Source organism: Cibotium barometz, chromosome 14, assembly GCF_041138505.1.
Source record: "Cibotium barometz isolate CiBa-2024 chromosome 14, ASM4113850v1, whole genome shotgun sequence".
In the NCBI taxonomy this organism is placed as follows: domain Eukaryota; kingdom Viridiplantae; phylum Streptophyta; class Polypodiopsida; order Cyatheales; family Cibotiaceae; genus Cibotium; species Cibotium barometz.
In genome coordinates this window covers 49,015,430-49,043,299 of record NC_141059.1, presented here as the reverse complement: position 1 = coordinate 49,043,299, position 27,870 = coordinate 49,015,430, and the positions used below count along the sequence as shown (strand labels likewise).

The window sequence follows — 27,870 nt, the reverse complement described above, 5'->3', positions numbered from 1 at the left end:
AAAATTAAGGGAGTTCTATTAAGGTTTTTAAAACTCGATAAGTCTCTAGTAGGGGCGGTAAGCAACAAACCATCCACAACATCTCAATATAATGGATTCGCCTCAGGTCGACGAAAAGGTTTTCGACATGTTCAGCTCGGATGATGAAATACAATGATCGCTAGTGCCAATGCTCATCTATGTTCCATCCCCTTTCGATGATGCAAGTGTAGTGAGGAAGAGTTAGCTTGTCTACGATGTGCATCATGGCGTCGTGGAACTCAAAGTTCAGGGAGTGACAAGCGGCCATGAACATATACTGGAACACCAAGAATTGAAAATAGGGATCCATCCCGTCTTATATCTAACTAGATTAGTCTAACAAGAATTAAAAGAATACAACATACAATTTTCTAAACCTAAATTGTTCTCTAATACCATCATGTGTAAGGTCCCACTCTAATTGGGCCATGGGGATTCTAATGAGATAGGTGACTTAGTCCCCTAGTCTCTGATTGAGGACACCTCGATCTCTAGAAAATACGAGGATATGAGCAAATGAAGGGACTTAACTCTGTCTCACAAGGGAAACGTAGTCATTCTAATAGGAATCTATTCCTCCACTCGAATGGCACTCAATGTGCGTGATCAAAGGTGGAGAAATCTGCACTTGGTTTATAGAAGCCAACACCTTTTTTCAATTTTCTTTATGAGCTACTGGCTCGTTTCCCTAAACGTTCAGGGACCTATTCTTACTACGGATTGTAATAAATAAATCTATTGGACAGTTACCCGACTCATCGAGTCCACCCATCCCATAGCATGACGTCGTCAGGGCATCCATCCACCCACTCACCCAGGCTAAGTCGTCCTGTCGCCCCCTCAAGCACTGTTGCTTGTACCAAACCCTCCCGCTCCTCAGAGGACACATTTACTCATGAGGTGGGCTATTTACCAACTAGCCTAGGCCAGCAGAACTAGGCAACATCATAATCACATGTCCACCCTCGCGGGGTGGAAATCCAATTCCCAGTGGCACCGTCTCCGCTCGGCTACCCAAGCATGAGCAGGGTTAGCTAAGGGGGAGAGAACACGTACCTGTAGATTAGCAATAAGCTAATAACATATCGATTGAAACCAAAAAAACTCTTCTTTTTCAATAATTCATTGAGCAATAAGAAAACATTGGAAAATGATGATCTTCTTAGCTACATTCCTTATCAATAAATAAAGCATGTAAGATTACTCGCTCACAATTTCACTTACTAGCCTTACTTTAGGACACTTAAGGGCATATACAAGGACGAAAGTAGGAATTCTCCATATTGGAGCTGACTTGGAGTCTTAATATTTTAGGCTACTTAACTTAAAATTAAGGGGTGATGCTTCTATAATGCTATCCGTAATTGTTATATGTTTATCTAATATGAACGTAATCTTGCTAAGCCTAAGAAAGGAATAAGTTGCTTATATTTAAAAGAATTAAAAAATATGGCCAACCTGGTTGTCGTTTGCATGACAATTCGTTTACAGATGTAGTGAAGTCATTTGCATGGATACGTGCCTCCTCATTTCTGCCTTGAATGTCGCATGGTTCTTCAATTCGGCGGTGTTTCGGTGCCATAGTAGTGCCTTTATTTGTAGAGAATAGAAAGAGAGTGGGGTGGGTGTGAAATGCTAAGGATCACTGGGAGAGAGAGAGAGAGAGAGAGGATTATAGGGAATCAAAAAGGATTTGGAAACAAAGATCGTTTGGGCTTCCTAAAGCTTGCCTGAAATCCCAAAGCTTTACTAAGAACAAAGCCTAAGCTTACCTTTAAGTCTCTTTATATGGGGGGAGGGGGAACTTTTGGAGAGAGCGTCCTTAGCCAGAGCACTTTGAAGGGAAGAAGAGAGAGTGAGGCTTGGGTGCGGCTAGTCGTGGCTGAGAGAGGCTAAGAGGGTGACTTTAAGTCTATTCACATGTTGGAGAAGAGTTATAGGACATGTCCCAGACAAGGAAAAAAGTAGGGGCTATTCATAAGCCAATGGCTATTTTTCAAGGGTCTTCAAAAACATTTGGCCTTTTTTTTTTATATTTTTCAAAAGATTTGCCAAAAAATTCCCAATTTTGATGGGTTTAGGAGAAATATTTGCTAAAAAAATACTAAAAACTACCATTTTGTGTAGAAAATTTGAAAGATTCTATACTTATAGGTTCGCGGGGAAGATATATTCGCCAAATCATCTACACTTACACATTCTTGAAGGTGTCTTGTTTTTTACCCTGGTCCCAAAACTAGAGCCTAGTCTCTAGGTGAGGGGGGTATATATAGCTACAGGGAGGGGGAGCCTATGTATGGAGGAGTGCCAACAAGGGGGGAAAGTGTGTCCAGGTGGGGGCACCATCTCGAAAGAGTGTTAGCAAGGGGCCAATGGGGGTGCCATCTAGGCAAGATGCATGGGTGCTAGGTGCGTTGGGGGAGGGAGCGCCACCTATCAAGGAGGAGTCTCAAAGGGGTGAGGGGGGGGGGGAGTGGCAAGGGGAGGGGGTACATGCACCATCTGTCTAAGAAATGTCTAGAGAGGGGGTGTGTATGTGGGGGCAAGGGGCGGCAAGGAGGCAAGGGGATACGTGTAGGGAGACGTGTCCCGGGGGGGATGGTGGACAGTGTCTGAGATGTTGGTGGACCAATGGATGCGTGCATGCATACTTTGGTGAGAAATGAGCTGTCGGGTGTTTGGGAAAGGCATTCGTAGGAGTGGTATGTCACTTGGGCGAGGGTTGTGGTGGTGGGTTCACCGCGCACGCGCTTAGGGGGGCGTCGAGGTTTTCTAGTGAAATTGTTCATGGCTACCTCAGGATCCCGTGGGCGCTTTCTGTCCATCATTTGGATGTCCATAAAAGGCTAATTTTGGTTTAAAGCCACCAAATTTTAAAATTCTGAGGGGCAATTTAAGCCACTTTGATTACCCATTTCAATTCCCGAAAAAGCCCCACCCAGGGTAATGTCGTGAGATTAAGATTTTATTTTTTGGATTTAGTTTTCTCACTTCCTAAGTAATGATGTGGCGGTTTTCCACAACCAAAATTCTTTATGGCAAATGAGGCCAAAGAAAATTGAAGCGTCATCAAGACAAGCAGCACCCAAAAAATAAGATGGATGTTAGGAAGCAGTCATGCCTCTTCTACTAGGAGCAAAGTCTTCACACCCACACAATAGTTCAATATGTTGTGAAGAGTTTCCAAGATGAGCATAAGAGGATAAGATCATTTGGCGATGCACCTAGATAGACGAACATGTGTTGGCGTAGTTACTTTCCCATTGCCCCACCATGTTTTGATGATGTGCATGTGAAAAGATGGTAACAATCTAGCAAAGAATTGTCGGTTGAGTTGGTGGAATATGCGTTATACACATTGGAGAAAACAGTTGGTTTGGTGTAAGTATGTAAAAGAACCTTTGAAACTATGTGTTGTTTACTAGAGGCAACCTTGTACACCATGTCTTATTGTGTGTGTGCGTGGCATGTGTGTGTGCATGTGCTTTTTGTGCAAAATCTGTGCCTATTGAAAAGTAGACCTCAACTTTAGTGTCCACTTTTTAAAAAAGTAAAATTTGCGTAAGAGGAAAAGAAAGTCCTTAAAAGCGGGTCAAATAAAACATGTGCACTTTGTATCGCATCTTACTTTTATGCTTTTATGATTCCTCAAGGTTGTATTAACAAATGTTAATTTTATTAATAGTATTCACAAAGCATGTGCATGGAATAAAATATGTATCATCAAAGAAATTTGTGAATGACATAATCATGATCACAACATCAATGCTTAATAAGAAGCTCTTATTTCAAAATCGGTAAAACAAGGTTATTTCATTAATTTTCCCTAAACCAATGGACTCTGCAGGTAATATTGAAAAATAAAGAGCCGCTGACATCACAAATAGGGGTTTACTACATTTGTGAAAATAGGATTATTACATTTGTGAAATTGGGGAAATTCTTTCAACAAAATGGGATGTCTCATTGTTTTTTTTTCCCTTCACGTGCTCGTTGAATGTTGACAAGGCGGGCATAGGAGCCATCTGGTTTGCCCATGAGTTGGTTGTGGGACCCTTGCTCCAGAATGCGGCCCTCTTGAACTACGGCGATGGTGTCTGCGTTGCGGATGGTGGTGAGGCGGTGCGCCACCACAATTGTCGTACGGCCCTCCATCAGCCTGTCCAGGGCGGACTGCACGACCTTCTCCGACTCAGCATCCAGCGCTGACGTGGCCTCGTCCAGAAGCAAAATGGCCGGATCCTTGAGCACCGCCCGTGCTATGGCCACCCTCTGCTTTTGCCCGCCCGACAGCTGCAGCCCCCTCTCGCCCACCTGCGTCTGGTACCCGCCCGGCAGCCCGCTTATGAAACGGTGCGCGTTGGCAGCCTGCGCCGCAGCTTCCACCTCAGCTTCGGTTGCCCCCTCCCGCCCATACAGAATGTTCTCATATATTGAGGTCGCAAACAGCGCCGGCTCTTGCTGCACTAACCCAATATGCTGCCGCAGTGAACGGAGATTCAGCCGCCGGATATCCTTTCCGTCTATAGTGACGGCGCCGGCCGCCGGATCATAGAAACGTTCGACGAGCCCGATGACGGAGCTTTTGCCCGAACCGCTGGCTCCGACCAGGGCAAGGCTTTCCCCGGCTCTAACGTGCAAGTTGAGGCCTTTGAAGATGGTGACATCCGGACGGGTAGGGTAGGCGAACTCGACATCGACAAGCTCGATGTTGCCACGTACGCTCTGTACGAGCTCCGACGAGGGGTCGTCGGGGTCGATGGAGGTGCGTCGGTCCATGATGTCGAAGACGGAGATGAGGGCGTCGGAGCCTTTGATGATGTCTGGCGTGAGCCCCAGCGTTTCAGCGACCGCGAAGGCAGTCATCATGAGGACCATGAAGACCTTGATGACTGAGCCGAAATCGGAAGTGCCGTTCTTGACGAGCGTCGAGCCGTACCAGAGCACGAGCGCGTAGCTGCAATACATTGTCATCTGGGAGACGCCAAGGAAGCCGCCGGAGATGTTGCCCCGCAGGAAACTCCGCTTGGCCGGCTCACGGAGAGCCTCTGTGAAGAGCGACAGAACTTTGTCTTCGGCATTAAAAGCGGCGACGGTGCGGATGTTTCCAATGGAATCTCCAGCGATCATACTGGAGTGGGCATGGGCCTCGTTAAGATCTCCAGCAAAGCCCTTCACGCAGAGTTGCTGCATGGCACAAAACAAATCACGTAAGTCGTTGCCGGCGATCTAGCGTACCTCGGGCAGCCTATAAGTCTAGTCTACGCTATGGCAAGCAATTCGCGGCAAGTCTGACGTGACGGCAAACAGTGTACGTCAGCCTTATCGCGGCGGCAAGTATGACGTTAAGAATATGCTTTTGAGGTTACCTGGCACACCGCCGCCCCCACCAGAAGAGGAAATGTGGCCAGCAAGACCAAGGCCAGTCGCCACTCGATGACGAGGCCGATGACGCAAGCAGTGACGAAAACAGTTACGTTTTGTAGTATCAGCGACACCCTGTCACCGATGGCCGCGCGTACGTGCGTTGCATCCGTGGCCAATCGCGCCGCCAATCGTTTGCTGTTGTTTTCGTCCTGGTCAAACCAGCCCACCTCGTTTCGTATCATGGCTGCATCAAGTAAGTCAGTTCAAAAAATTAGTGAGTTGTACACTCCATCAGTACGGCACATTCATGAGTGATGAACCACCAGGTCGTACACACGCACACATCCTGGAAAGCGGCACAGTCCATATAGACGCAGTCACCCATGCAAAGCATCCTCAGGCTGCACCTTCGTACAGCACACAGGTCATGGACACATGCATAGCATCCTCAGGCCCCTTCGTACAGCCTTTACCCACACATGCATCATCACACCACTATCTGGTTCCATGCTTTAAAATGAAATCAATCTTTGTGCATCACCTTTGAACATCATCTCTCTCACTCTGGCTGTGAGATTCTCTCCCACAATACCAAAGTAGTAGTGCTGCAGCACATAGATGCCCACTGTGACCACACCGACCCCCACGTACACCAGTACATACTTCTGTACCTCCCTCCTCATCTTGTTCATGTCGGGTTCAAAATACACATTGAGCAGCTCACTGATCACCAATGCGAAAATAGGGTTCACTACCCCGGCCAAGACAGACCCCACACTACCTAACAATGCATACGGCCACTCAGGTGCATTCAGCTTCATCAGTCTCCAGTAGGACCCCTTCGAATCCCTCTCCCTCTTCTCGTCTGCCATCTCTTCATCCACCTTCTCCTGTACCAGACCACTGCAAAACATTAGAACCTAAAGGGTACGATAATGAACTAAACCCACCCCAAAGTTGTTTACCAAATGTAAGCATCAGCTTAAACCTCACCTTGTGAACATCAGACACATTGCTCATCTGATGGCTCAGACGCCTTTCACTGCTCATCCTCGCACTCTTTGATAGAACACTCCCACGGGCAGAACTTACTCTTGCCAATGAGCTTGTTGCCCTGTATATGAATGAAAATAGTCACAATGGTAAGGCATGGACCGTACAGTCACCTCATAACAGTTGAGAAATTAATGAGGCTCACTTTGATGTTCGACCCAAAATTGTTCCATCACTTCCCAGCGCCATCTCCTGCAGCTTCACAAGAGTGGAGTAAGCTCCCAGCTCGCCCTTCGCAATCAACTCATCATGGGTGCCCATCTCTACGATCTGCCCATCCTGCACCACACCGATGGTGTCCACATTCTGGATGGTGGACAGCCTGTGGGCTATGACGACAGTCGTCCTTCCTACCATAAGACGGTCCAATGCATCCTGCACCACCTTTTCAGATGCTGCATCTAATGCACTGGTTGCTTCATCAAGTAGAAGAACCTTGGGATTCTTGAGCATTGCCCTCGCAATAGCCACTCTTTGCTTCTGGCCACCTGAAAGTTGCACTCCACGTTCTCCCACCTGCAAACCCATCAAGTCAGTTCCCAGAAATTGAGCACGTCCACACGTGCTTGAAACACACAGAGAGCTAACCTGCGTTTTGTATGCATCGGGCAGCTCACTGATGAACATATGGGCATTTGCTGCTTTAGCTGCTGCTTCTACTTCCTCCATGGTAGCATCCTCCTTGCCATAGAGTATGTTCCCTAATATAGAAGTTGCAAAGAGGGCAGGCTCCTGATTGACCAGGCCTATCTGATCACGAAGCCACCTCAGCTGAAGGGTGCAGATATCAACACGATCCAGCAAGACTTGACCTGACCAGAAAACAACCCAAAACAGGTCCCACATGAGTCCCCTACAATTATCACTTGAATTCTATCATGAGTTGATTGTTGCCGTGTTGACCATTACCTCCTATGGGATCATAGAACCTTTCTATGAGGGAAACAACTGTGCTCTTGCCAGAACCACTGCCCCCAACAAGGGCAACAGTCCTTCCAGAGGGTATCATTAAGGAGAAGTCTTCAAAAATCATAACATCTGGCCTAGAAGGGTAGCTGAAGACCACATTGCGAAGCTCAATATCCCCTTTCACTTCAGAGAGCTTTGAGCCGTCATCGGTATGGCGGTTCATCTTGGCAGGCTTGTTCACCAGTTCCATGATGTTGTAAGCTGCCGCTCTTCCTTTACTGAATGCAGTGACATTGCCCATAGCTTGCCCCAATGCCCTACACAACCACACCACATGCTCAAGTCATCATCTTAAGGAAGGCATAGAAGGCATCCATGATGAATCCAATGTAATACAAAACAGCTCAAAAACCTCACAAGTTTAGTTTTAGTTCTTACATGCCACCGATGATAGCGGAGAAGACGGCACTGATGGCTTTGCCACCGTTAGTCTCCCCACTCCGGATAAGCACACCACCGTACCACAAGATCAAGGCCCATGAGAAGAAGAGAATGGTGTATGTGACTCCAAGACCCAAGCCCTTGGCCATTCCCCCTCTATAGCCCAGCTTCAATGTCAGGGCTAGGGAGTCTGAGAAAGACTGAGCAGCTTTCTTCTCACCAGCAAACGAATAGACCGTCCGAATTTGCGCAATTGTCTATTGCAAGCTCAACAGACAGGTATGTAGGCCATTAATCAGGAAACTGTCTCATCATTCCGAAACAGATTGAGTTGATTTAACTTTTAGATGACCACACTTGGCTTGATAATGTACCTGTTCTGCAATGGTCCCTGCATCTCCATAGGCTACTTGGCTTTTGGATGTCAAACGTGTGAGCGTGTAGGCATACAAGCCACCTGCAAAAGCTATCGCAGGGACCACTGCCACTGTTACCAGGCATAACTTCCACACCATAGAAAACCCAACTCCAAAACCTCCTATAAATGTAGCCATGAATTGCAAGAAGTTTCCCATCTGCAGCCAAAATCTTGGTCATTGCAGACCCATCATAAAAAGCAAAGATGCGCAAATGAATGCATAAGAGAACGTGCACTCACACACACACACACACACACATACTTGCACACATGAATGTTGAATGAAATCATACATGCATACGTGTGTACACATACACATTTATAGATGCATATAGACATACAAAGACCATACCTTCTCACTGATAGCATCTTGCACCAAGACCGTGTCTTTCGAGATGCTTTCAACTAGCATCCCTGTTCGGGCATCTGTATCAAAGAAGCCGATATCTTGATTCAAGATAGCCTGTAAGTACCTGAGGCGCATCTTGCTAGCTTGCCTCTGGCCTGTATGCATCCAGCAGGCCACCTCTGGGGTCACAACACACAACCAAATGAGTAATTTCTGACTCACAGCACATGATTATGGCTTAGCAGCAACAATCAAACAATTGAAATGTGAATTATGTGACATCAATGGGGCATGGTTGAATATTTGCAAGAGCAAAAAGTTACCTGCCCAAGCAGAGCCCCATATGACAAGGCCAAGGTACACCAAATCCACAGCATACTGCACCGAAAAGACGTTGGCATTAGAAAACTGGGTTTTTGAATGTAGATCTATAACCTTGCCCAAACATATTCACTCACCAAACATGTGAGTGGGCAGTTATGAGATAAGCACATACCTTGCCCACATCATCCGCTGTCTGCTGAGGGTTATTTTGGTTTTCGCCAAAACTATTCACAAGTTTGCCAAAGAAGAAGAAAAACATGGGGAAGGCGAGCCCATGCCCAAAAGCGCCCAAGGTTCCCAATGCCATGAGCACATAGTCATAGCTGTCTGCATAGGAGAAAAGCTTGAAGAAGCTCACACTTGGGGCCTCTTCTTTCTTCTCTTTTTTTGCATCCCCCTTCTCATTATCATCCCCATTCTGAGTTGCCTCTATTTCCATGGCCTTGACTGCTTGGTTGCTGTTTCCCCCTTCTTCCATTGCATACTCAGACTTCATCTCGGATGTATTTATTAGCACAGGGCTGCACAAGGGGTATCAAAGGAGAGAGTGCTGCACAAGAGGTATTAACTCTTCCAAATCAGATGAATACTAGAAAATCAATAGTGAAACGGATACTCTATTAAAAAGAGTTCTTTTTTCCCCTCTTAGAAATGCCAAACATGGGTGAGGAACCCCATAACTTCAAAGAAGATCTCAAAGCACAAGGTACAAATGAGGTACTCAAAATGGGTCACGCTTTTTAAGTGCATTAAAAAAAAAAAAGTGATTATTATCCAAATGGCAAAGTTTGAAGGTCTTGTTAAGAAGGTTTGAAGGACCATAACTGGGTACTAGGTTGACCTTTAAAATATAAATGTTTAGGTGTAAAATTAAGATCAAAATAGTGGCCTGCTGTGACCTTATTTTGCAACCCTGTTTATAAAGAGGCCTTCTTAATAGGAAGGTTTGAAGGACCATAACTAGGTACTAGGTTGACCTCTAAAATATAAATGTTTACGTGTAAAATTAAGATCAAAATAGTAGCCTGCTGCTGTGGCCTTATTTTGCAACCCTGTTTATAAAGAGGCCTTCTTAAAAGAAGGTTTGAAGGGCTTTGAGGCTTCCAAAAAGGAGCCTTGGGATTTCAGCACTGGTGACACTGCAGAAGGATGTGGGTGATTCCGGAATCCATCCGAAGGGCCACTTAGTTGAAGAGATTTTGATGCAAAATGAGCTTTTCTCGGAGTGTGTGCAAGAAACTCCCAAAGCGGAGAGGACTGAAGTGCGGGTGTGAATAATGTACTACAGTATAGGCACTGGTGTGAATGAACGAATTATGTACACAAAATGAGCTTTTCTCGGAGTGTGTGCACAGCTGTGCAAGAAACTCCCAAAGCGAGGCAAACTTACCCAATTTATTGGGTAAAACAGCAACTGCAAGAGAAGGTGAGCAAATTGCAGTGAGTGCTCAAGAGAGTAAGGCTCCAAAAGGAAATCAAGGTGCAGGAGAGGACTGAAGTGCGGGTGTGAATACTGTACTACAGTATAGGCACTGGTGTGAATGAACGAATTATGTATGTATATATATATATTTTGGAATTTGGAAAATACTGGGTCTGAAGAGGACTGAAGTGCGGGTGTGAATACTGTACTACAGTATAGGCACTGGTGTGAATGAACGAATTATGTATGTATATATATATATTTTGGAATTTGGAAAATACTGGGTCTCGTTATATAAGGGATGGAAAGGTAGTCACGGTTGAATGGAATTCTCTTGCTTGCTCTGCAAGGCTTGTCCAGCTTTGCGTGGCCCCCAATCTTTTGATTGAGTCCAAAACCAAACCCCAAAAAAAAAAAAAAAACACCCACTTTTTCATTTCCTTTTTCCGATCAAACCATATATATATATATATATATATACACACACAGACAGACACACAGTGGTGGACAGGATTTTTGCTTTGAAATGAACAGTCCCCAGATCTAGATCTACTTGACGGCCCATGATTTTGTTAATAAATCCATTAATTTTATGAAGACAACTTATTCGATTGTCGAATTGAGAGGCGACGAGCCAGAAGTGGGACAGAACTGCGACCCACTTTGTGTCTTTTGGACACCCTCGCTACATGGACAAGGAATAAACATATTAATCCATTGGAATTCTTCTCGATGAATTATTATTTATTCAAACGTATTAATCCATTGGCATTTTTCTCAAGGAATTATTCCTAGATTTATTTTCTTGAATTATATATATAATATTTTTCCCCAATAATTTTTACAATATTTATAGGCGTGTATAATAATGGGGGGCTCAACCAGAGAGTCTAGGAGAGCCCCTTTTGAAGGAGAGGTGAAACGAGTTGCTCATTCGTCACTCACAGTGATGGCTGCTTGTACAGCTATGGGAATTCACTTACCTACTACTAATGGTTCTTAAAGTCTTGTTCCACTAACTGCAAGAGATATTCTTGCATGTGTTTTTAAGTCTTGTTCCACTAACTGCAAGAGATATTCTTGCATGCATAAAAACACATACTCGTCCTCGGGATGGGAGAGGAGAGATATTTGAAGCCCATTTTGGGCATCATGATCCTCAACTTGGCTCTTATATGTGAACACACCATGCTTGCCATATATATCCATGTAGGAGCTCCTAAAGCACTTACTTTTCTTTGAAGAAAGCACCAAACGTGGCTCACATATACATCTGGCATTCCAAACCAGTGTAGTGGTGATAATCTAATTATACGTGGTATCCACAACATGAATAAAAAATGAAGCCAGTAAATTCTCCTAGTGTCTAAAATGGTTTTCCCTGAAACAGAAATTCAAAAAGAACTTTCCAATGTGCATTTGGAATTAATTGAAAATGTGTATAAAGGACCTTAGCCTAAAGGTCTACATTTTCAAAAATGTGCATTTGGAATTAATTGAAAATGTGTATAAAGGACCTTAGCCTAAAGGTCTACATTAATTGAAAATGTGTATAAAGGACCTTAGCCTAAAGGTCTACATTTTCAAAAAAATTTGGATTATGATCCAATTTTAAGGTTCCAATGGGCCAATTGGATTAATCCAAGTGTTGGGATGAGATAAATCCAAAGAATAAAAGAAAATACCCAAAAATGCTCACATAAGATGAAGAGTTGACAAGTACAAGGTTTATTAGTTAAAAACTATGTGATATTACTAAAAAAATAAGATATTTTGGAATAATGATGCATTTTTGACACCTTGGTAAGGAGAGGGGGACTCTTGAGGTAGGCGCCTAATTCACACATGTGGATGAGTTTTTAATTCAAAAAAATTGTGATATTTTTATCTCTCCTCTCTCCTGGATCAAAATGGGAGCTAAACTGGTCCAAATCTCGTCCAAATTCAGCCAAACTGAAGCTGGAAAATTCTAGAACTTAGTTGGACTCAGTTAGTGACCTCCCTCACCTATAAATAGACCCTCATTCTTTTGTATTCTCATCTGTGAACTATACCATGCCAGTATTACATTAAAATAATGATATTTTCTATTATCCCTTAAAAATCCTCTACTTTTGGAGAGATTTGAGCTTCTCTCTCTCTCTCTTCAACAATCCTTGGAGCTTTCTTCTCAACATACTAAACCAATTGATTGGTTGGGGGCTTCCTTCTAAGATAAAGAAGCAAGCCAAATCAAGAGGTAAGAAGTAATTTCATGGTTTTCATTAATATTCTCAAAAGATTTCACTTCTCAACCCCTCTCAAGCTTGAGAAGTTTCAAATTAATTGTTTTCAATGCAAATCAAGCTTTCTATAAGAATTCTAATGATTAATCACAATATCTCTCTCTCTCCCAAAAGAATAGTCATTCCTATGACTAATTCTTTAGCAAATGAATGCTTCTCATTGATAAATTCTTAATTCAAAATCAATCTCTAAGCTTGTTAAGCTAGAGGTTAAGAAAATAGCTTTTTTATGCTTTTTTGCTAATAAAATTATGACAAACTTATGATTTAATTCCATAAATTGGATTTAAGTCTAAGGATAGTATTCTATCATAATTGTATTACAAAGTATTATTCTTTCTAAAAATATTGAAAATTATCAGTAATAGCAGCGAAGCTATAGCAAAAATTTTAGAAATTAATACATGACTCATTTTTATGCATAATGTGAAAAGAGGACTTCCTACCATATTCTAGGATTGGACATCCTATGCTAAAAGAACGATTTTCATCAAATTCATGAGAAACTAATTTTTAGTATTTATGCATAAATAATTAATTAAAAAAAGAGAAATTTTTGGTATTTTTATTTTTATGCAAAAAGAGGAATTCCCATGATAATGGAGATCCATGTAATTAAATGAAAAAAGAGAAATTTTGGTATATTAAAATAATGAATATTTAATTTAAAGAGAAATTTTAGATAAATTTATTTCATGCATGAGAAAATTTAAATGATAAAAGAAGAATTCCCATGATAATTGGAATTCAAACATTTAAATGGTAAAAGTGGAATTCTTGGCATATTTGAAATAATGGATATTTTTATTAAAGAAAAGAGAAATTTTAAATAAATTTATTTTATGATAAAAGAGGAATTCCCATGGCATTTGGAGTTCAATCATTTAAATGCAAAAAGAGGAATTCCCATGATATTTGAGATCCAAGAAATTAAATGAAAAAAGAGAAATTTTTAGTATAATTCAAATTATGAGTATTTATCAAAAGTGAAATTTTGAGCATTATTGGGAAATATGGATAGAATTGATTTTTGTAAATCCCATGAATCTTTTACTCAAAAGAAGAATATTGAATATATTTCACTTGAGAAATTTGAGAAAGAATATGAAAATATCCATCGAGAAAAAGTATCTTTAACAAGCAATTGGCAGAAATTTAGAAAAAGTCCCATCGGTATATCGAAAGTAGAAAATGTTACTAAATGTGAATAGATGTGAATACGATGTGAATAAGATGAGAATACGACGTGATAAGATGTGAATGCAATGTGATAGGATGTGATAAAATGTGAGTGGATGTGATAAGATGTGAGTGGATGTGATAAGATGTGAATGTGATGTAAATGGATGTGGATGTGAAGAGATGTGGATGGGATGTGATGTGATGTAAATATATGTAAATAGATGTGAATGCAATGTGATAGGATGTGATAAAATGTGAGTGGATGTGATAAGATGTGAATGTGATGTAAATGGATGTGGATGTGAAGAGATGTGGATGGGATGTGATGTGATGTAAATAGATGTGGATGTGATGAGATGTGGATGGGATGTGATGTGATGTAAATGGATGTGGATGTGGATGTGAAGAGATGTGGATGATGAGATGTGATGTGATGTAAATGGATGTGGATGTGAATGTGAATGTGATGAGATGAGATTGAGATGTGATCATATGTAAAAAGGAAGTGATGTGATGTAAATGGACTAGAATGAGATGTGGACGTGATGTAATGTGGATGGGATATATGTGATGTGATGTGGATGTAATGAATAAGATAGATGTGAATGGATGCGATGAGATGTGAATGGATGACATGTGATGTGATGTAAATAGATATGAATGGATGTGAATGTGAGTGATGTAAATAGCTGTGAATGGATGACATGTGATGTGATGTAAATAGATATGAATGGATGTGAATGTGAGTGATGTAAATAGATATGAATGGATGAGATGCGATGTGAATGGATGTGATGTGATGTGAAATGGATACGATGTGATGTGATGTGAATCGGGATAGATGTGAATGGATGAGATGCAATGTGAATGGATGTGATGTGATGTGATATGGATATGGATAGATGTGAATGGATGAGATAAGATGTGAATGGATGTGATGTGATGTGAATCGGGATAGATGTGAATGAATGAGATGTGATATGATATGATGTGATGTGAAGTGAATCGAGATAGATGTAGATGAATGAGATGCAATGTGAATGGATGTGATGTGATGTGATATGGGTATGGGTAGATGTGAATGGATGAGATGTAATGAGATGAGATATGATGTGAGTAGATGAGAATGGATGAAGGACGATGGGAATACATATAATTGGATGTGGATTAAGCAATGTGAAATGATGTAGAAGAATGTGGAATAATGAAAAATGATGTGGAACAATGTGGAAAGATGAGAGTTCGTTAGAAACTGTATTGATGACCTGTTTTTAAATGACTGTTTTATGTCAAGAATGTTGGGGAAGCATTTTGACCATCTTGTGAATGAGGTCGTGTGGAGACCTAAGTGATAAAGTTGCAATAGCTGACGGAGAGTCAACGAAGGACATCTCGCGTAGCAAGGTCGACCGAGGTCTTGACCAGCCTCGGTTCGATTTAAATGGTAAGCTTCCGGTATGGTGGATAAGGGACCAAGGAAACGGCCTATGAGTGAAGCGCTAGGTGACCTGCGAAGGAGCCTAGAGGGTGCTGACCATATGGTGCTTGGGCTCTGGGTTGCCGAAGATACCCACAAGTGCGTCGACGAAGAAAAATGGAACAAGGAGTTAGAGTTGTTTTCTGAACTCGGGCATGGATCTGGTTGATTATCCTTGGTCCTCAACGGATGAGTCCATGGCTCTTTTATATGGATCTGTTGGTTGATCTTGCTGATCTTCAAACGGAGAGTCCATCTGGATTTTTATAAGTGAATATATTTCCAGGTACTATGAGCTAGGAACTATTGAAAAGACCCCTGAGTGAACAGGTGGTGAGCGTTCTGGTTGCCAATGATGCCATATAGGTACACCGATGAAATAATGATTGGAAATTAGAATTCAACCTGGATATTTTGGAGGATTATGATCAATGATAATATGGTTTCATTAAAAGATTGTTTTAAAGATAGCTGAATCTGTGAAACAGGCAATGTCATATTGGGTGTGTAAGTGGTGTGACTATCTTGAAGTTTTCTTGAAGCGCCGGCTAGGGGGCCTGGGAACTCTTATCCCTGGTACCCGAGACAAAACATAACTAAATTCCTAAATGGATCCTATCACTACAGTGGTTGGATGGTTGGCTAACCCATGGGACTATATGGGGTTAGGCACTCGACTGATGGATCCCTGAAATGAGACTCAATTCTGTTATGTTACGATAGATGAAGTAAATCCCGGATAACCCTTGTTCTATGGAAAAGAATCAACGGATGTGCCTCTTGATTGAGGAAAAAGGCGTTGGACTCTATGTTACAAGTGCAAGTCTTTTCCTTGATCTGACCATATGACTTACGGGTCGGTCGGATCAGTTTGATTAGTTAAAGCTCTTTACTACGTTAGAATAAAAATATCCTGGAGGAATCGCCCGTGCTTTCTGGACTATTTGCTTGCTATTTCTTGGGCCTCCATTCTTGTTGAACTATAGGTGAAGTTGTTGGGGTTGAAGTTGGTGGTGACATTTTCTTCACATTGTTTGATTTTGGCAGCCATATGATGGAATTACCATCATAGTATCCTTGTTGTTGAAGGACATGCACAGGTACCCTTCTTTGATGAACACTGTAATTTGTTTCCAATGTGCTTGGTGTTGAGGCTTTCTTTGTGCAAGCTTAGGGGACTTTGTGATGTGCTTGGAGACCCAAGCTTTGGTATTTCTTTGGTAGTACCCTTGTGCTTGTGCAGCAATGTTTTTGGTACACACACTTGTTGCATTGGTGGAGTTCTTTGAGGAACTTGCATAGGCTTTTGTGGATGCTGTTGTGGATTACTTTTCTTCTTCCTTGGCTTTCGAGTGCTACGTTGAGGAGGAAGAGGTTTTGACTGTCGAGGCACCCGAATTTGATTGGCACCTTCATAGTAGCCTTGAGCTACAAGTAGCTGCTTTTCCACCCACATTTTGATACTATTAAGATATCTTGATTGTGGTTCTCATGGTGGAATTTTTTTTTGGGAGTGATGTGGAAGGTTTGGGGCCTTCCTTAACTTTGGTTGGTGCTGAGGCTACAGGTTTGAGACTCATGGGCATTGTTGATGATGAGGTTAGAGTCTCTTGTTGAGTGGCTGTCGATGACGAGGCCTTTGAGCATGTGGTTGTCTCCTTTGATGAGGTTTGTCGATGAAGATGTATAGGATCCGGAACCTTTCCTTTGAGTTCCTTGTTAGTGTTAGATGGTTGGGGCTTTGGGAACTTCTTCAGGAATAGCTATTGATTGCAAGGTTTTGGCATCGAACTTCATAGTGGAGGATGGGGTTGAAGGAGTAGAGGCTTTATCGGAGTCGGTCGTTAACGCAGATGGTAGGTCATGGTGTAGAGGGGCTTTTGTGGAAGAGGATTGTATCCTTTTGTGTTCAGCATCATAGATATCCATTAAAGTTAGATCCTCTTCCTCGTAGTATGGTACTGTCAACTTTTTATCATTGACCATCATGATGACTCTATCCCTAGCAAATCACAATGGTGCTTGGGCAGCAACAGTCCATTTATGCCCCAAGATTAAATCTGCTTCCAACACATACTCAACCACAAAAAACTTGCAACAAGTGAGGGGGTTAGTTTCAATATACATTGTATGTTCAAAGTACCCCAGACATGGCATGTTCAAGTCTTGTGTAAAGGTAATCCTTTCAAGATGTGCCGTGAGTGTTGGTTAACCTAACAATTCCCATAGCTCGAGGGTCATGAGATTGTGTTCTCATGTTGGATAAAGTTGTGCTTGAGCTGTGGTGATTTTATTTGCAATTTTCAATCCAACCAAAATCCTTGGGATCTTTTCAGTAAGATATGGTGGAAGTTCCAGCTCTGCAAGGTTTCTTCCTCCTGTATAGCAAGTGTACATTGCATGCAAGAGTGTTCAAGGTAATTGTTTGCATGGATTCATCTAGTGAATACAACGATGCACTTATCCAAGGTCCGCTAAGGATGACATCGTACTCAAGGGAATCTAGGGTGACATAAAATGTAAATTCCATATCGCCCCATCAATTGTTCGAGTAGTGTATCTAAAGTAACCTGGAACTTCAATGTTTTGTTCATTGGTTCCTTTTGCAAGACCATTGCTTGTCAGGGTGAGTTCAGGTTGTCCCAACAATGACACCCAAGTGTCTATTGTCATGATGTTATGACTTGTTTGAGGGCTAATCAATGCGCGTTTGCGCGCTGAACATCATTGCCTGTAGGCCATGATAGAGTCTTCCAAAGGAACCATGGGTGTTTCGGTTAGTGTTTCAGCTTCAGACTTTGTGTCTATTTTATATTCCCATTCACTTTCATCCTCTGTTTGGATCTCAGCTTTTTCAAGAGTACCCAATGCGTACAATAGCACATGGCCCTCTGAAAATTCTTAATGAGGGCTGTTTGGAAACTTGCGAATCCTGACAGTCCTATTTTATGTAGTTCATTATGTCCTTGTATAACTCAGGTTGAGCCATTAAAGGTGCAAGTGTTGATATGACGCTGGCTTTATCATGAGAGAAGAGCATTCCTCTGAATGAGGTTTTGAGAGACTGTTTTAATCTTGTAAGGAAATTATCGAATTCCTTATGTGCTTTCTCAAGCCTAGAGTTCGTACAATCTGGGGTATGCAAACGGAATGGCACCAGTAGCAGCAGCAGCTGTAGAAGTAGAATAAGAACAATACCTCCAATCTGCCCACTGGTACTATTAATAGATGATAAGCAAAATGCCTCTACCATTGCCACCACCAAGCTATGTAGAGGGACGTCCATTCGATATGGTAAGCTTATTTAATGCTCCGTCTCTCCAATCTATTTTCTTATTTTTGTGCCATTGTTTATTTTGGTTTTCATATTGATCAAGAAGGAACTTGAAGGGAAATAAGACTATCCATAGTTATGTTAGCTTGCAAAACAAGAGCCGATTGCAAGGTGCTTGTTGATAAAGCACAATGCAATGCATTTTATCATTGAGGCTTATTTTATAATGGCATCGTAATGACCTTCTGATGCATTGCTTCATGAAATCCTCCACACCCACTTCATGCCTCTTTTGTTATCGACGAGTAAGCTCTTCAATGCATTCATTTTTGTAGAATTTGATCCACAAAAAGTTTATTGCATCATGAATTCTTCAAGGATACTTCATGCTGTTAAAGCTTTATTATATCCAAGGGAAGCTTGTATACAAAACTAAAGCTCATTGTCATCTTTCATTCTCCTATGTCTACACATTTGTCCATGGGATATGCAAAGATGCAACATGAGGAGGAGATGATTGTGCAATTAGCAATCCAATGGAGGAGGGAGAGGAGGGCATACACAATGAGCTAGAAGCTTTGAATTCTTGGTGGGATTGGAGGTTTTCAAATCCAAATCCATGTGTAGGGAGCAGCCCTCAAGGGATTGTTTGCAATGAATGGGGGGTCTATGGCACCCCACTTCTATAAATCACCGACTTGAAGCCCTCTCTACGAAGCCTGTCATCTATATAAAGTGTTAGTATTGTTGGTGCAATCCCAAGTACATATGCGAAGCTTCTATGCCTTTTTTAGTTCAATGTAGTCTTATTTTATCTAGCTTTTGATCTTATTTCATGACGCCATGAGTGATGGCTAAGAAGGGCCACTAAATGGAATGCATCAGCTTGTTCTAAGCACACCATAGAATTTTGACTAGGATCGATCCCACTACTTAAACAAGGAATTTACATTAAAACATGGTGAGGGTGGGAAGATTCTTTCACTTAGGTGCTTGTAGAAGGGAGAATTTGTGGGTGTTTATAAGAATTAGGATAGCCAAATCCTCTTGCGGGAAAGCTAACTCTTAAGGATCCATTTAGAAGCTATTCTATTTGCAAAGTTCTCTATGTACATAAGCTGAATTAAATATGATGGCCCTATTTTGGATTGATGGGAAAATGAAATAAAGGAGCTTATCATAAAGGACTTGATTTTGAATTTTATTCCAAATCTAAATCAGGCAAGCTCTCTCTCTCTCTCTCTCTCTCTCTCTCTCTCTCTCTCTCTCTCTCTCTCTCTCATGTGTGTGTATTCTCTTGATTTGGGCATTATACATGATATCAACTTGCCGATGGGTGCAACCAATGCATGCAAGGTCCCCATCCCCAATGAGATATGCATGGTCAAAAGATAGGTTTTTTCGAGAGTACAAGTATTGTTGTGCACATCAACAAAAAATGGTAATGAGGAGTTTCTTTGTAGGTTGATTGGGACACAGTAAATGCTATGAATAAATTTGAAATGGAGGCTTTCTTAGAGGATGCAATGTGCGGCGATACATCAAGTGATGACATTGATCAAGATGAGTACATTCAAGATGAGGACGAACATTTATGTCCCATAGCTTGTGACGTCACGGATGGTTCTCAAAGTCTATACCCCAAATCAAGGGATACCTTGGACCCATATTTATATGTCTCCAATACATTTTTCTCTTTTGACAAGCAAAGCTATAGTTTAATGAAAGAGCAGATCTTCAAGGGAAAATCAAAGTGACACTTGATACATTAAAGGCACATGATTCTCGAGGTTTGCTCAACTTGAAGAGGTGGAAGAGGATGAAGGAGGGTTTGTGTGTTAGTCCTACCCATGATGACAGTGAATACATTCGCTTGAAATTGGCACCGAACCTAAAGATCGCAGCCATTGAAGATTGGGAATGCATTATACAAGAAACTCATCTCCCTCCAGATCATGCAATACACAAAGGTGAGAAAGATACTATAAATTCAATCAAGACACAATGGTCCACAAATATTCAAAGCCATGGAATTCCAATAAGCTATATCAAAGATTGGATCGTTCTTTGTGGATGCCACTTGCATAAAAGACATTAGCAAGATGTTCATAAAGTACGTGTAAGTGAGAAAGAACACAAAAAAACCTCTTCGATTATAGTCACAGATCAGCCTCTTGTTCAAGAATGCTTGATTGACATCATGATTCAGCACAAGGTAAGACTAGTGCAGCTTCGATCTACAAAGCACAGTGGGCCACATCAGTGGGTGAAAGAGTTTGCTTGCCATCGAGGGGGAAGGCCTTCTCCTCGAATTGGTGGTGATAAGTGAAGATTGCGAAAATCAAAGCAGTGCAGCTGTCCCTTCAAGGTGGTCTTGGAGTATGCAAACGACTTGGACAAGGTTAACATTCTCCTATACAATGGCCATGAAGGACATGTTCCAGGGTCTAAGGAGGCTGATTTTTATCATTTGCCTATCCACCCTTGTGTGATAGCATGCTACATGGATGACTTATTTGATGTCGAAACATGTCGTCATGTAGCTAAGATGTCAAAATCAAAAGAGCACTTCCATATGGAGAGCTTCTCTCCCCTTGACTGTGTGGTGTTTCGCTTCTTTATGATCCCCAAGGAAGTACAAATGATTGCCTACCAAATGCACACTCAAGGTAGCATGCTACACATTGATTGTTTGTTTGCATGTCATGGGATAATATGATTTAGTTGGCTATCCTAGTTGATGCAGGGAAAATTCAGCTGATGATTGGGAGGTAATGTACATGGAGGCGCTTCGTTTAAAGGATCAAAACAAGGTAGAATTCAGCTGATGTCATACATTTTTTCATGCCTTTTCCTATGGTAGAATTTAAACCTTATATGACCATTTTCTTATTTTAGGCGATCCATGTTCAACCTTATAATCCAAATGCTATTGATGAATACAAAAGACCCTTTATTCTTGTTATTCAAGATGAGTGGATGTTGGAGATGGCAATGCGTTTTTCTCATCATAATGCTTGGGCGGTGGATAGCACATTCAAGACGAATGTATTTGGTCTACCTCTCTATGCAACTGTCTTGCCCAACCAAAACGGCGTCGGTATTCCAATATGGCCAATGATGTGCACGAGTGATGGTGCCACTAATCAAGAGAGCATAGATTTAGAGCTTACCTTCAAGTTGATCTTCTCAAGAATGGCTCGAACCCGCCCTACTGCCATTGTAATCGACAAATACCCGATAGGACTACAAGCCATTAAAAGAAGGTGGTTGATGCAGATTCTTGTTGTTGGTTTGGAGATCACCAAGGATAACGTCAACAAATCGCTCGCTATGTCTTACTATGTTGGTTTCATGCCAAGAAAGCATGGGTGGAAAATCTTTTACCACAGGTTTTCTCATACCCTTGTTTATTGTGATGAGTGACAACTACAATGTTGGGCACGGTTTTGAGTTGCTTTTGTTGCTTTGCAGGTTCCAAAAGACAAGAAAGATGATGTTTATAATCAGCTATCCAACCTCATGCAAGCACATTCTAAAGAGGCATTTGAAGGTAGATTCCAAGCGTTCTTGTAGCAATACTCCTCACACGTGAATATATGCCGCTATGTTTCCAATGGTTGGTGTGGGCAGACGTGTGTGGCGGACGCGATGGCCCAAGCTTGGTCGTCTTTTCCCACATGGAAATGTCGACACAACAAACCTAGTGGAGAGGTTATGGCAGTACATCAAGTACACCCTCTTAGATGCAAAAATCAATAGATCGATACTGGTCCTCTTGCATGCTCTCGTAGGCGACTCTCAGACAGGCACACACATGGGGGGTACTTTACTAGAGTTTTTCAAACAAAAACAAGAGCTAGGTAACTTTCTATTTTTCCTTATGTCATTGTTAGGATTTTCTAATCTGAATGTATTATTGTTTTCTTGGTTCAAGTAGGAGTCACACTGCAAGACTCGCAAGAGGTGAGAGCATCCTTACGAGGTACGAAGCCGATTCAAGAACTTTGGAAGTGATTGATGAATCAACAATGCTTTTCAAGATCCAAAGCATGACTGAGCTCACACAATGGTACCATGCAAGCATGCAATGTAGCTACGGTGCATTGGTTACACACAATCTTAGTTTGAAGGAAGCCTCAATCAGGGTTTCTTAATTTTAATCAATGAAAGTGGTGTGTGTGTGCATTTTTTAGGCGGGTGTGTGTGTGTGTGTGTAAGTACATTGCCTTAGTTCCCATGTTGTGATCATGGCTACTATACATGCAATATGTGTGTAGGTCAAACCTTTGCCTACATGGTTACACATTGTTATGGATGACCTTGATCAGCAAGAGAAAGATGAGGAGAAAAAGCTTGATAGTGACGACGAGCACAACATTCAGGAACGATGGGAAGAAAAAGCTTGATAGTGACTATGAGCAAAAGCTTGATAGTGATGATGAGCAAAAGCTTGATAGAGTGACAATGAGCAAAAGCTTGACAGTGAAACGAGCACCATGCTTCGAGTGATGGGGAGCAAAAGGCTGAGAGTGATGATAAGGAAGAGCTTGCAAAAGGAGGGATTGCTCGGTGGGCTGAGATTGATGATGAAGAGCTTGCAAAAGGAGGGATTGCTTGGTGGGCTGAGAGTGATGATGAGGAAGAGCTTGCAAAAGGAGGGATGGGTTCAAAGGTTGACAAATGATGATGAGCAAAAGCTTGCAAAAGGAGGGATGGGTTCAAAGGTGGCTGCCAGCACCAAGACAGTAAGTGTTCCTCTCTCATTAATTTCTTTTTTGCTATTTCTTTTCTCTTTTTTGGGTGATTGTCATGCATGCAAGGGTGGACATATGTGACGGTATAATACACATGCCAAAGCACAAAAAAAAATGTGGCTAAAAATCCCCTTCTCTTTCTGCACACAAATAGCCTCCAAATGCATGCACAAAAAGCCTTGAAATGTGCACAAATTGCCCTGTGACATGTGCAAACCACACAAGAGGATGAAGAAGAAGATGGCTGAAAATCCCCTTCACTTCATGCACAAAAACAGCCCCCAAATGCATGCACAAAAATCCTTGAAGTGTGCATAGATTGCATGCGCAAACACAATTATTTGCATGCTCTTCATGCTCCCAAACAGCCGCTTATAGAGGTTCGCAAACACAGCTTGACACATGAATGCAATCTGCTCACAAATAGCTTCGTAAGCGTGCACAAAAATCCCATGTACGCATACACTGCAATGAGAGTGTTGCATGCGAGGTGTTGAAGTGTGTTTCAAGCATTCCTGGGGCTGAAAGGGTGCAATGCTAAGATCTCTTTCTTTGTCAATTTATAGGTGTGTGGAGCTACAAGGAAGAAGTTGCCTATCAGATCTTCTCGTACTATGCAAACTCCAACAGCAAAGCAATGCCAATTGATATATCTTCACCCACGTTGTCCGAAAGAGCAAGTTTACAACTCATCTTTGAGATCTCTAATTCGCATGTTACAATGGTAAAGGTCTTTTTGGATCAACGCATTCAACACTCTTTGGACTAGCTCTCTTTCTTTCAGCCGGAAATTCAGTTTTGGTGCAGCACCTGCCATTTCATTTTGTGGGCAGCCATGCACTTTTGGTGCATGTTATCTTATTCGGGCACTTTTGGTGGCGCACGCATTTGACACTTTTTGTATTTCAACTCTTTTTTTCAGCCATCAATTCAGTTTTGGAGAAGCATGTTCCATATCATTTTGTGGACAGCTATGCAATTTTGGTGCATTATGTGGCATGTTATGTTGTGAACGATGCACACATTTGACGCTTTTTGGATCAGCTCTCTGATTTTCAGCCACCATCAATTCAGTTTTGGAGCAGTTAACATTTTGTGGGCAGTGCATTGCGTGCATAACGCTTTTTGGATAGCACTCTCTTTTTTGGACCAGCAATTTAGTTTTAGAGTAGTATTTGATACATTTTGGAGCTACATTTTGGGATGAAATATGGCCCTTTTAATACTTAATGTACTGACATTCTAAACAAATTTGCGATATATTTGTAATGACAGTTTCTTGTTAGTCATCCCAATACATGCCCACTTTTGTAATGACATTTTATGATCAATTTTATATTTCTACCTCATTTTTAAGATGTTTTGGGGTATCTTTTGCTACATCAAGTGTGATATTTTGTTATGTATCTAAATGATGAGAATGGTACACTAGTCGTTTTGATGTTTTTCACATTCATTGTCTTATGGATGCCTTGTAAAATGATTTTTAGAGTATGGTGATACGCAGCAGTTGCTTTGGACTATGATCAAAGCAACGTAATTATGCGTGGTTTCGTAACATAATCCATGGTTTGTGCTTTGCTCTCCTTGAACTGATTATATCAATCTCTTTGAATACAATAGATCCATCGTTCGTGTGTGGTAATTTGGACTATGATCATATGTGGGTAAGCAACATAATCGTGTGTGGTTAAGTAACATAATCCAGACGTTCGTGCTTTGCTCGCCTCAAATGTTTGTGCTTTGCTCGCCTCGAACGTTCATGCTTTGCTCGCCTCGAACTGCTTACCACAATCTCTTAGGATAGAACATTTTGAAAAGGGCATTTCAATAACCATTGTATACGAGTCAACAGATCCATCGTTCGTATGTGTTAAGTGCTTCTCATCAATGGGCTGCCTTCACGAAATGTTGTCTCTTGGACTGGAGGATATGCACAAGGAGGTTGATAAGATCAACTTCAAAACCAACTGGGGCATGTCTCTTCAACAAGGGGAGTAAAGCATGGCAGGTATGGCAAGAGTGTGTTTGCAAAGGATCAATCATCAACGTCTTGCTGTAGCAATGAGGGCAAAATACACGATCCCTCTTTTCAAACCTTACTCGAGTCCTACCATGCTGATGCTTGCGTTTTAGTGTACCCGTGAAATGACGCTTTGTTGGTTGTGATGAGGCTACCCTCTTCTCAAGTGGAGTAGTACTTCCTTCATGTTTGTTGCCACCATGACCAAGTCGAGTACACGTCACATGAGCTTGTATTTGGCGAATGGAGCCTCGCGAAGGCAAGTCTACCTCTGTTGGAACCACCAATGCAGCAAGACTCTCTTTTGACATCCTCAATTGTTGAAAGATCAATTCCTTTCGTGTGGAGTCACATGTAGGTAGACTCTCCTCGAGACCTTGCAAAACATTTTTGAAGTCCTGAATGCAAAGAGATAGTTGTTCATCAATACCAGTTGCTACTATGTGTTGCACATGCTCAATGTTGGACCCCATGCCTTGGTCATTGTCACCACCAATTGCTACTATGTGCTGCCCATGCTCAATGTTGAAACCAATGCCTTGCTCATTGTCACCAATATTAAGATCCTTCCCTTCAATATTAAGCCATGTGGCGCCCTCATCATTGTGTCCAACATCAATATTGTGTTGCAGTTGCCCCAAAGAACCCCAAAGAACGTGCATTGTCAACAATAGGCAAAATAGCATATAGACATGGAAAATGATGTTGTAATATCAATCGAATCCCATATAGATGCTTGCAGTCAGATGACCAATCTGGACAATCACAGTAGCTACATTGCATGCTTGCATGGTACCATTGTGTGGGCTCAGTCATGCTTTGGATCTTGAAAAGCATTGTTGATTCATCAATCACTTCCAAAGTTCTTGAATCAGCTTCGTACCTCGTAAGGATGCTCTCGCCTCTTGCAAGTCTTGCAGTGTGACTCCTACTTGAACCTTGGATACTAAAGCGTCCAGAGTCGGCTTGAGAAGAAAACAAGAATCCATTCAGATTAGAAAATCCTACCATTGAAATACAATGACATAAGGAAAAATAGAAAGTTACCTAGCTCTTGTTTTTGTTTGAAAAACTCTAGTAAAGTACCCCCCATGTGTGTGCCTGTCTAAGAGTCGCCTACGAGAGCATGCAAGAGGACCAATATCGATCTATTGATTTTTGCATCTAAGAGGGTGTACTTGATGTCCGCCACACACATGTCTGCCCACACCAACCATTGGAAACATAACGGCATATATTCACATGTGAGGAGTATTGCTATACAAGAACGCTTGGAATCTGCCTTCAAATGCCTCTTTAGAATGTGCTTGCATGAGGTTGGATAGCTGATTATAAACATCATCTTTCTTGTCTTTTGGAACCTGCAAAGCAGCAAAAGCAACTCAAAATCATGCCCAACATTGTAGTTGTCACTCATCACAATAAACAAGGGTATGAGAAAACCTGTGGTAAAAGATTTTCCACCCATGCTTTCTTGGCATGAAACCAACATAGTAAGACATAGCCAGCGATTTGTTGACGTTATCCTTGGTGATCTCCAAACCAACAACAAGAATCTGCATCAACCACCTTCTTAATGGCTTGTAGTCCTATCGGGTATTTGTCGATTACAATGGCAGTAGGGCGGGTTCGAGCCATTCTTGAGAAGATCAACTTGAAGGTAAGCTCTAAAGCTATGCTCTCTTGATTAGTGGCACCATCACTCGTGCACATCATTAGCCATATTGGAATACCGATGCCGTTTTGGTTGGGCAACACAGTTGCATAGAGTGGTAGACCAAATACATTTGTCTTGAATGTGCTATCCACCGCCCAAGCATTATGATGAGAAAAACACATTGCCATCTCCAACATCCACTCATCTTGAATAACAAGAATAAAGGGTCTTTTGTATTCATCAATAGCATTTGGATTATAAGGTTGAACATGGATCACCTAAAATAAGAAAATGGCCATATAAGGTTTAAATTCTACCATAGGAAAAGGCATGAAAAAATGTATGACATCAGTTGAATTCTACCTTGTTTTGATCCTTTAAACGAAGCGCCTCCATGTACATTGCTGCCCAATCATCAGCTGAATTTTTCCCTGCATCAACTAGGACAACCAACTAAATCATATTATCCCATGACATGCAAACAAACAATCAATGTGTAGCATGCTACCTTGAGTGTGCATTTGGTAGGCAATCATCTGTACTTCCTTGGGGATCATAAAGAAGCGAAACACCACACACTTAAGGGGAGAGGAGCTCTCCATATGGAAGTGCTCTTTTGATTTTGACATCTTAGCTACATGACGACATGTTCCGACATCAAATAAGTCATCCATGCAGCATGCTATCACACACGGGTGGACAGGCAAATGATAAAGATCAGCCTCCTTAGACCCTCGAACATGTCCTTCATGGCCATTGTATAGGAGAATGTTAACCTTGTCCAAGTCGTTTGCATACTCCAAGACCACCTTGAAGGGACAGCTGCACCGCTTTGATTTTCGCAATCTTCGCTTATCACCACCAATTCGAGGAGAAGGCCTTCCCCCTGCAAACTCTTTCACCCACTGAT

The 27,870-nt window shown here is 41.8% G+C and overlaps 1 protein-coding gene across 4 annotated transcripts in view; it reads right to left on the bottom strand.

Annotated features, from left to right (window-relative positions):
• Positions 1 to 3,819: 3,819 nt before the first annotated feature.
• LOC147632122 (ABC transporter B family member 19-like) overlaps positions 3,820 to 27,870 on the bottom strand; it is a 208,485-nt gene continuing 184,434 nt past the window's right edge. For 2 of the 4 annotated variants that reach the window (XM_086808754.1, XM_086808755.1), the window contains 11 exons: positions 8,882 to 8,936; positions 8,562 to 8,737; positions 8,166 to 8,366; positions 7,789 to 8,048; positions 7,351 to 7,667; positions 7,030 to 7,253; positions 6,587 to 6,957; positions 6,382 to 6,502; positions 5,930 to 6,278; positions 5,391 to 5,632; positions 3,820 to 5,208 (listed from right to left, as the gene is read on the bottom strand). In XM_086808754.1, the coding sequence (XP_086664880.1) occupies positions 3,985 to 5,208; positions 5,391 to 5,632; positions 5,930 to 6,278; positions 6,382 to 6,502; positions 6,587 to 6,957; positions 7,030 to 7,253; positions 7,351 to 7,667; positions 7,789 to 8,048; positions 8,166 to 8,366; positions 8,562 to 8,723 (3,471 nt within the window). In that variant the 5' untranslated portion in view covers positions 8,724 to 8,737; positions 8,882 to 8,936 and the 3' untranslated portion in view covers positions 3,820 to 3,984. Of the gene's footprint in view, positions 5,209 to 5,390; positions 5,633 to 5,929; positions 6,279 to 6,381; positions 6,503 to 6,586; positions 6,958 to 7,029; positions 7,254 to 7,350; positions 7,668 to 7,788; positions 8,049 to 8,165; positions 8,367 to 8,561; positions 8,738 to 8,881; positions 8,937 to 9,054; positions 9,433 to 10,272; positions 10,460 to 27,870 lie in introns of those variants that run through there. The other 2 variants (XM_086808753.1, XM_086808756.1) reach the window with 2 other exon arrangements.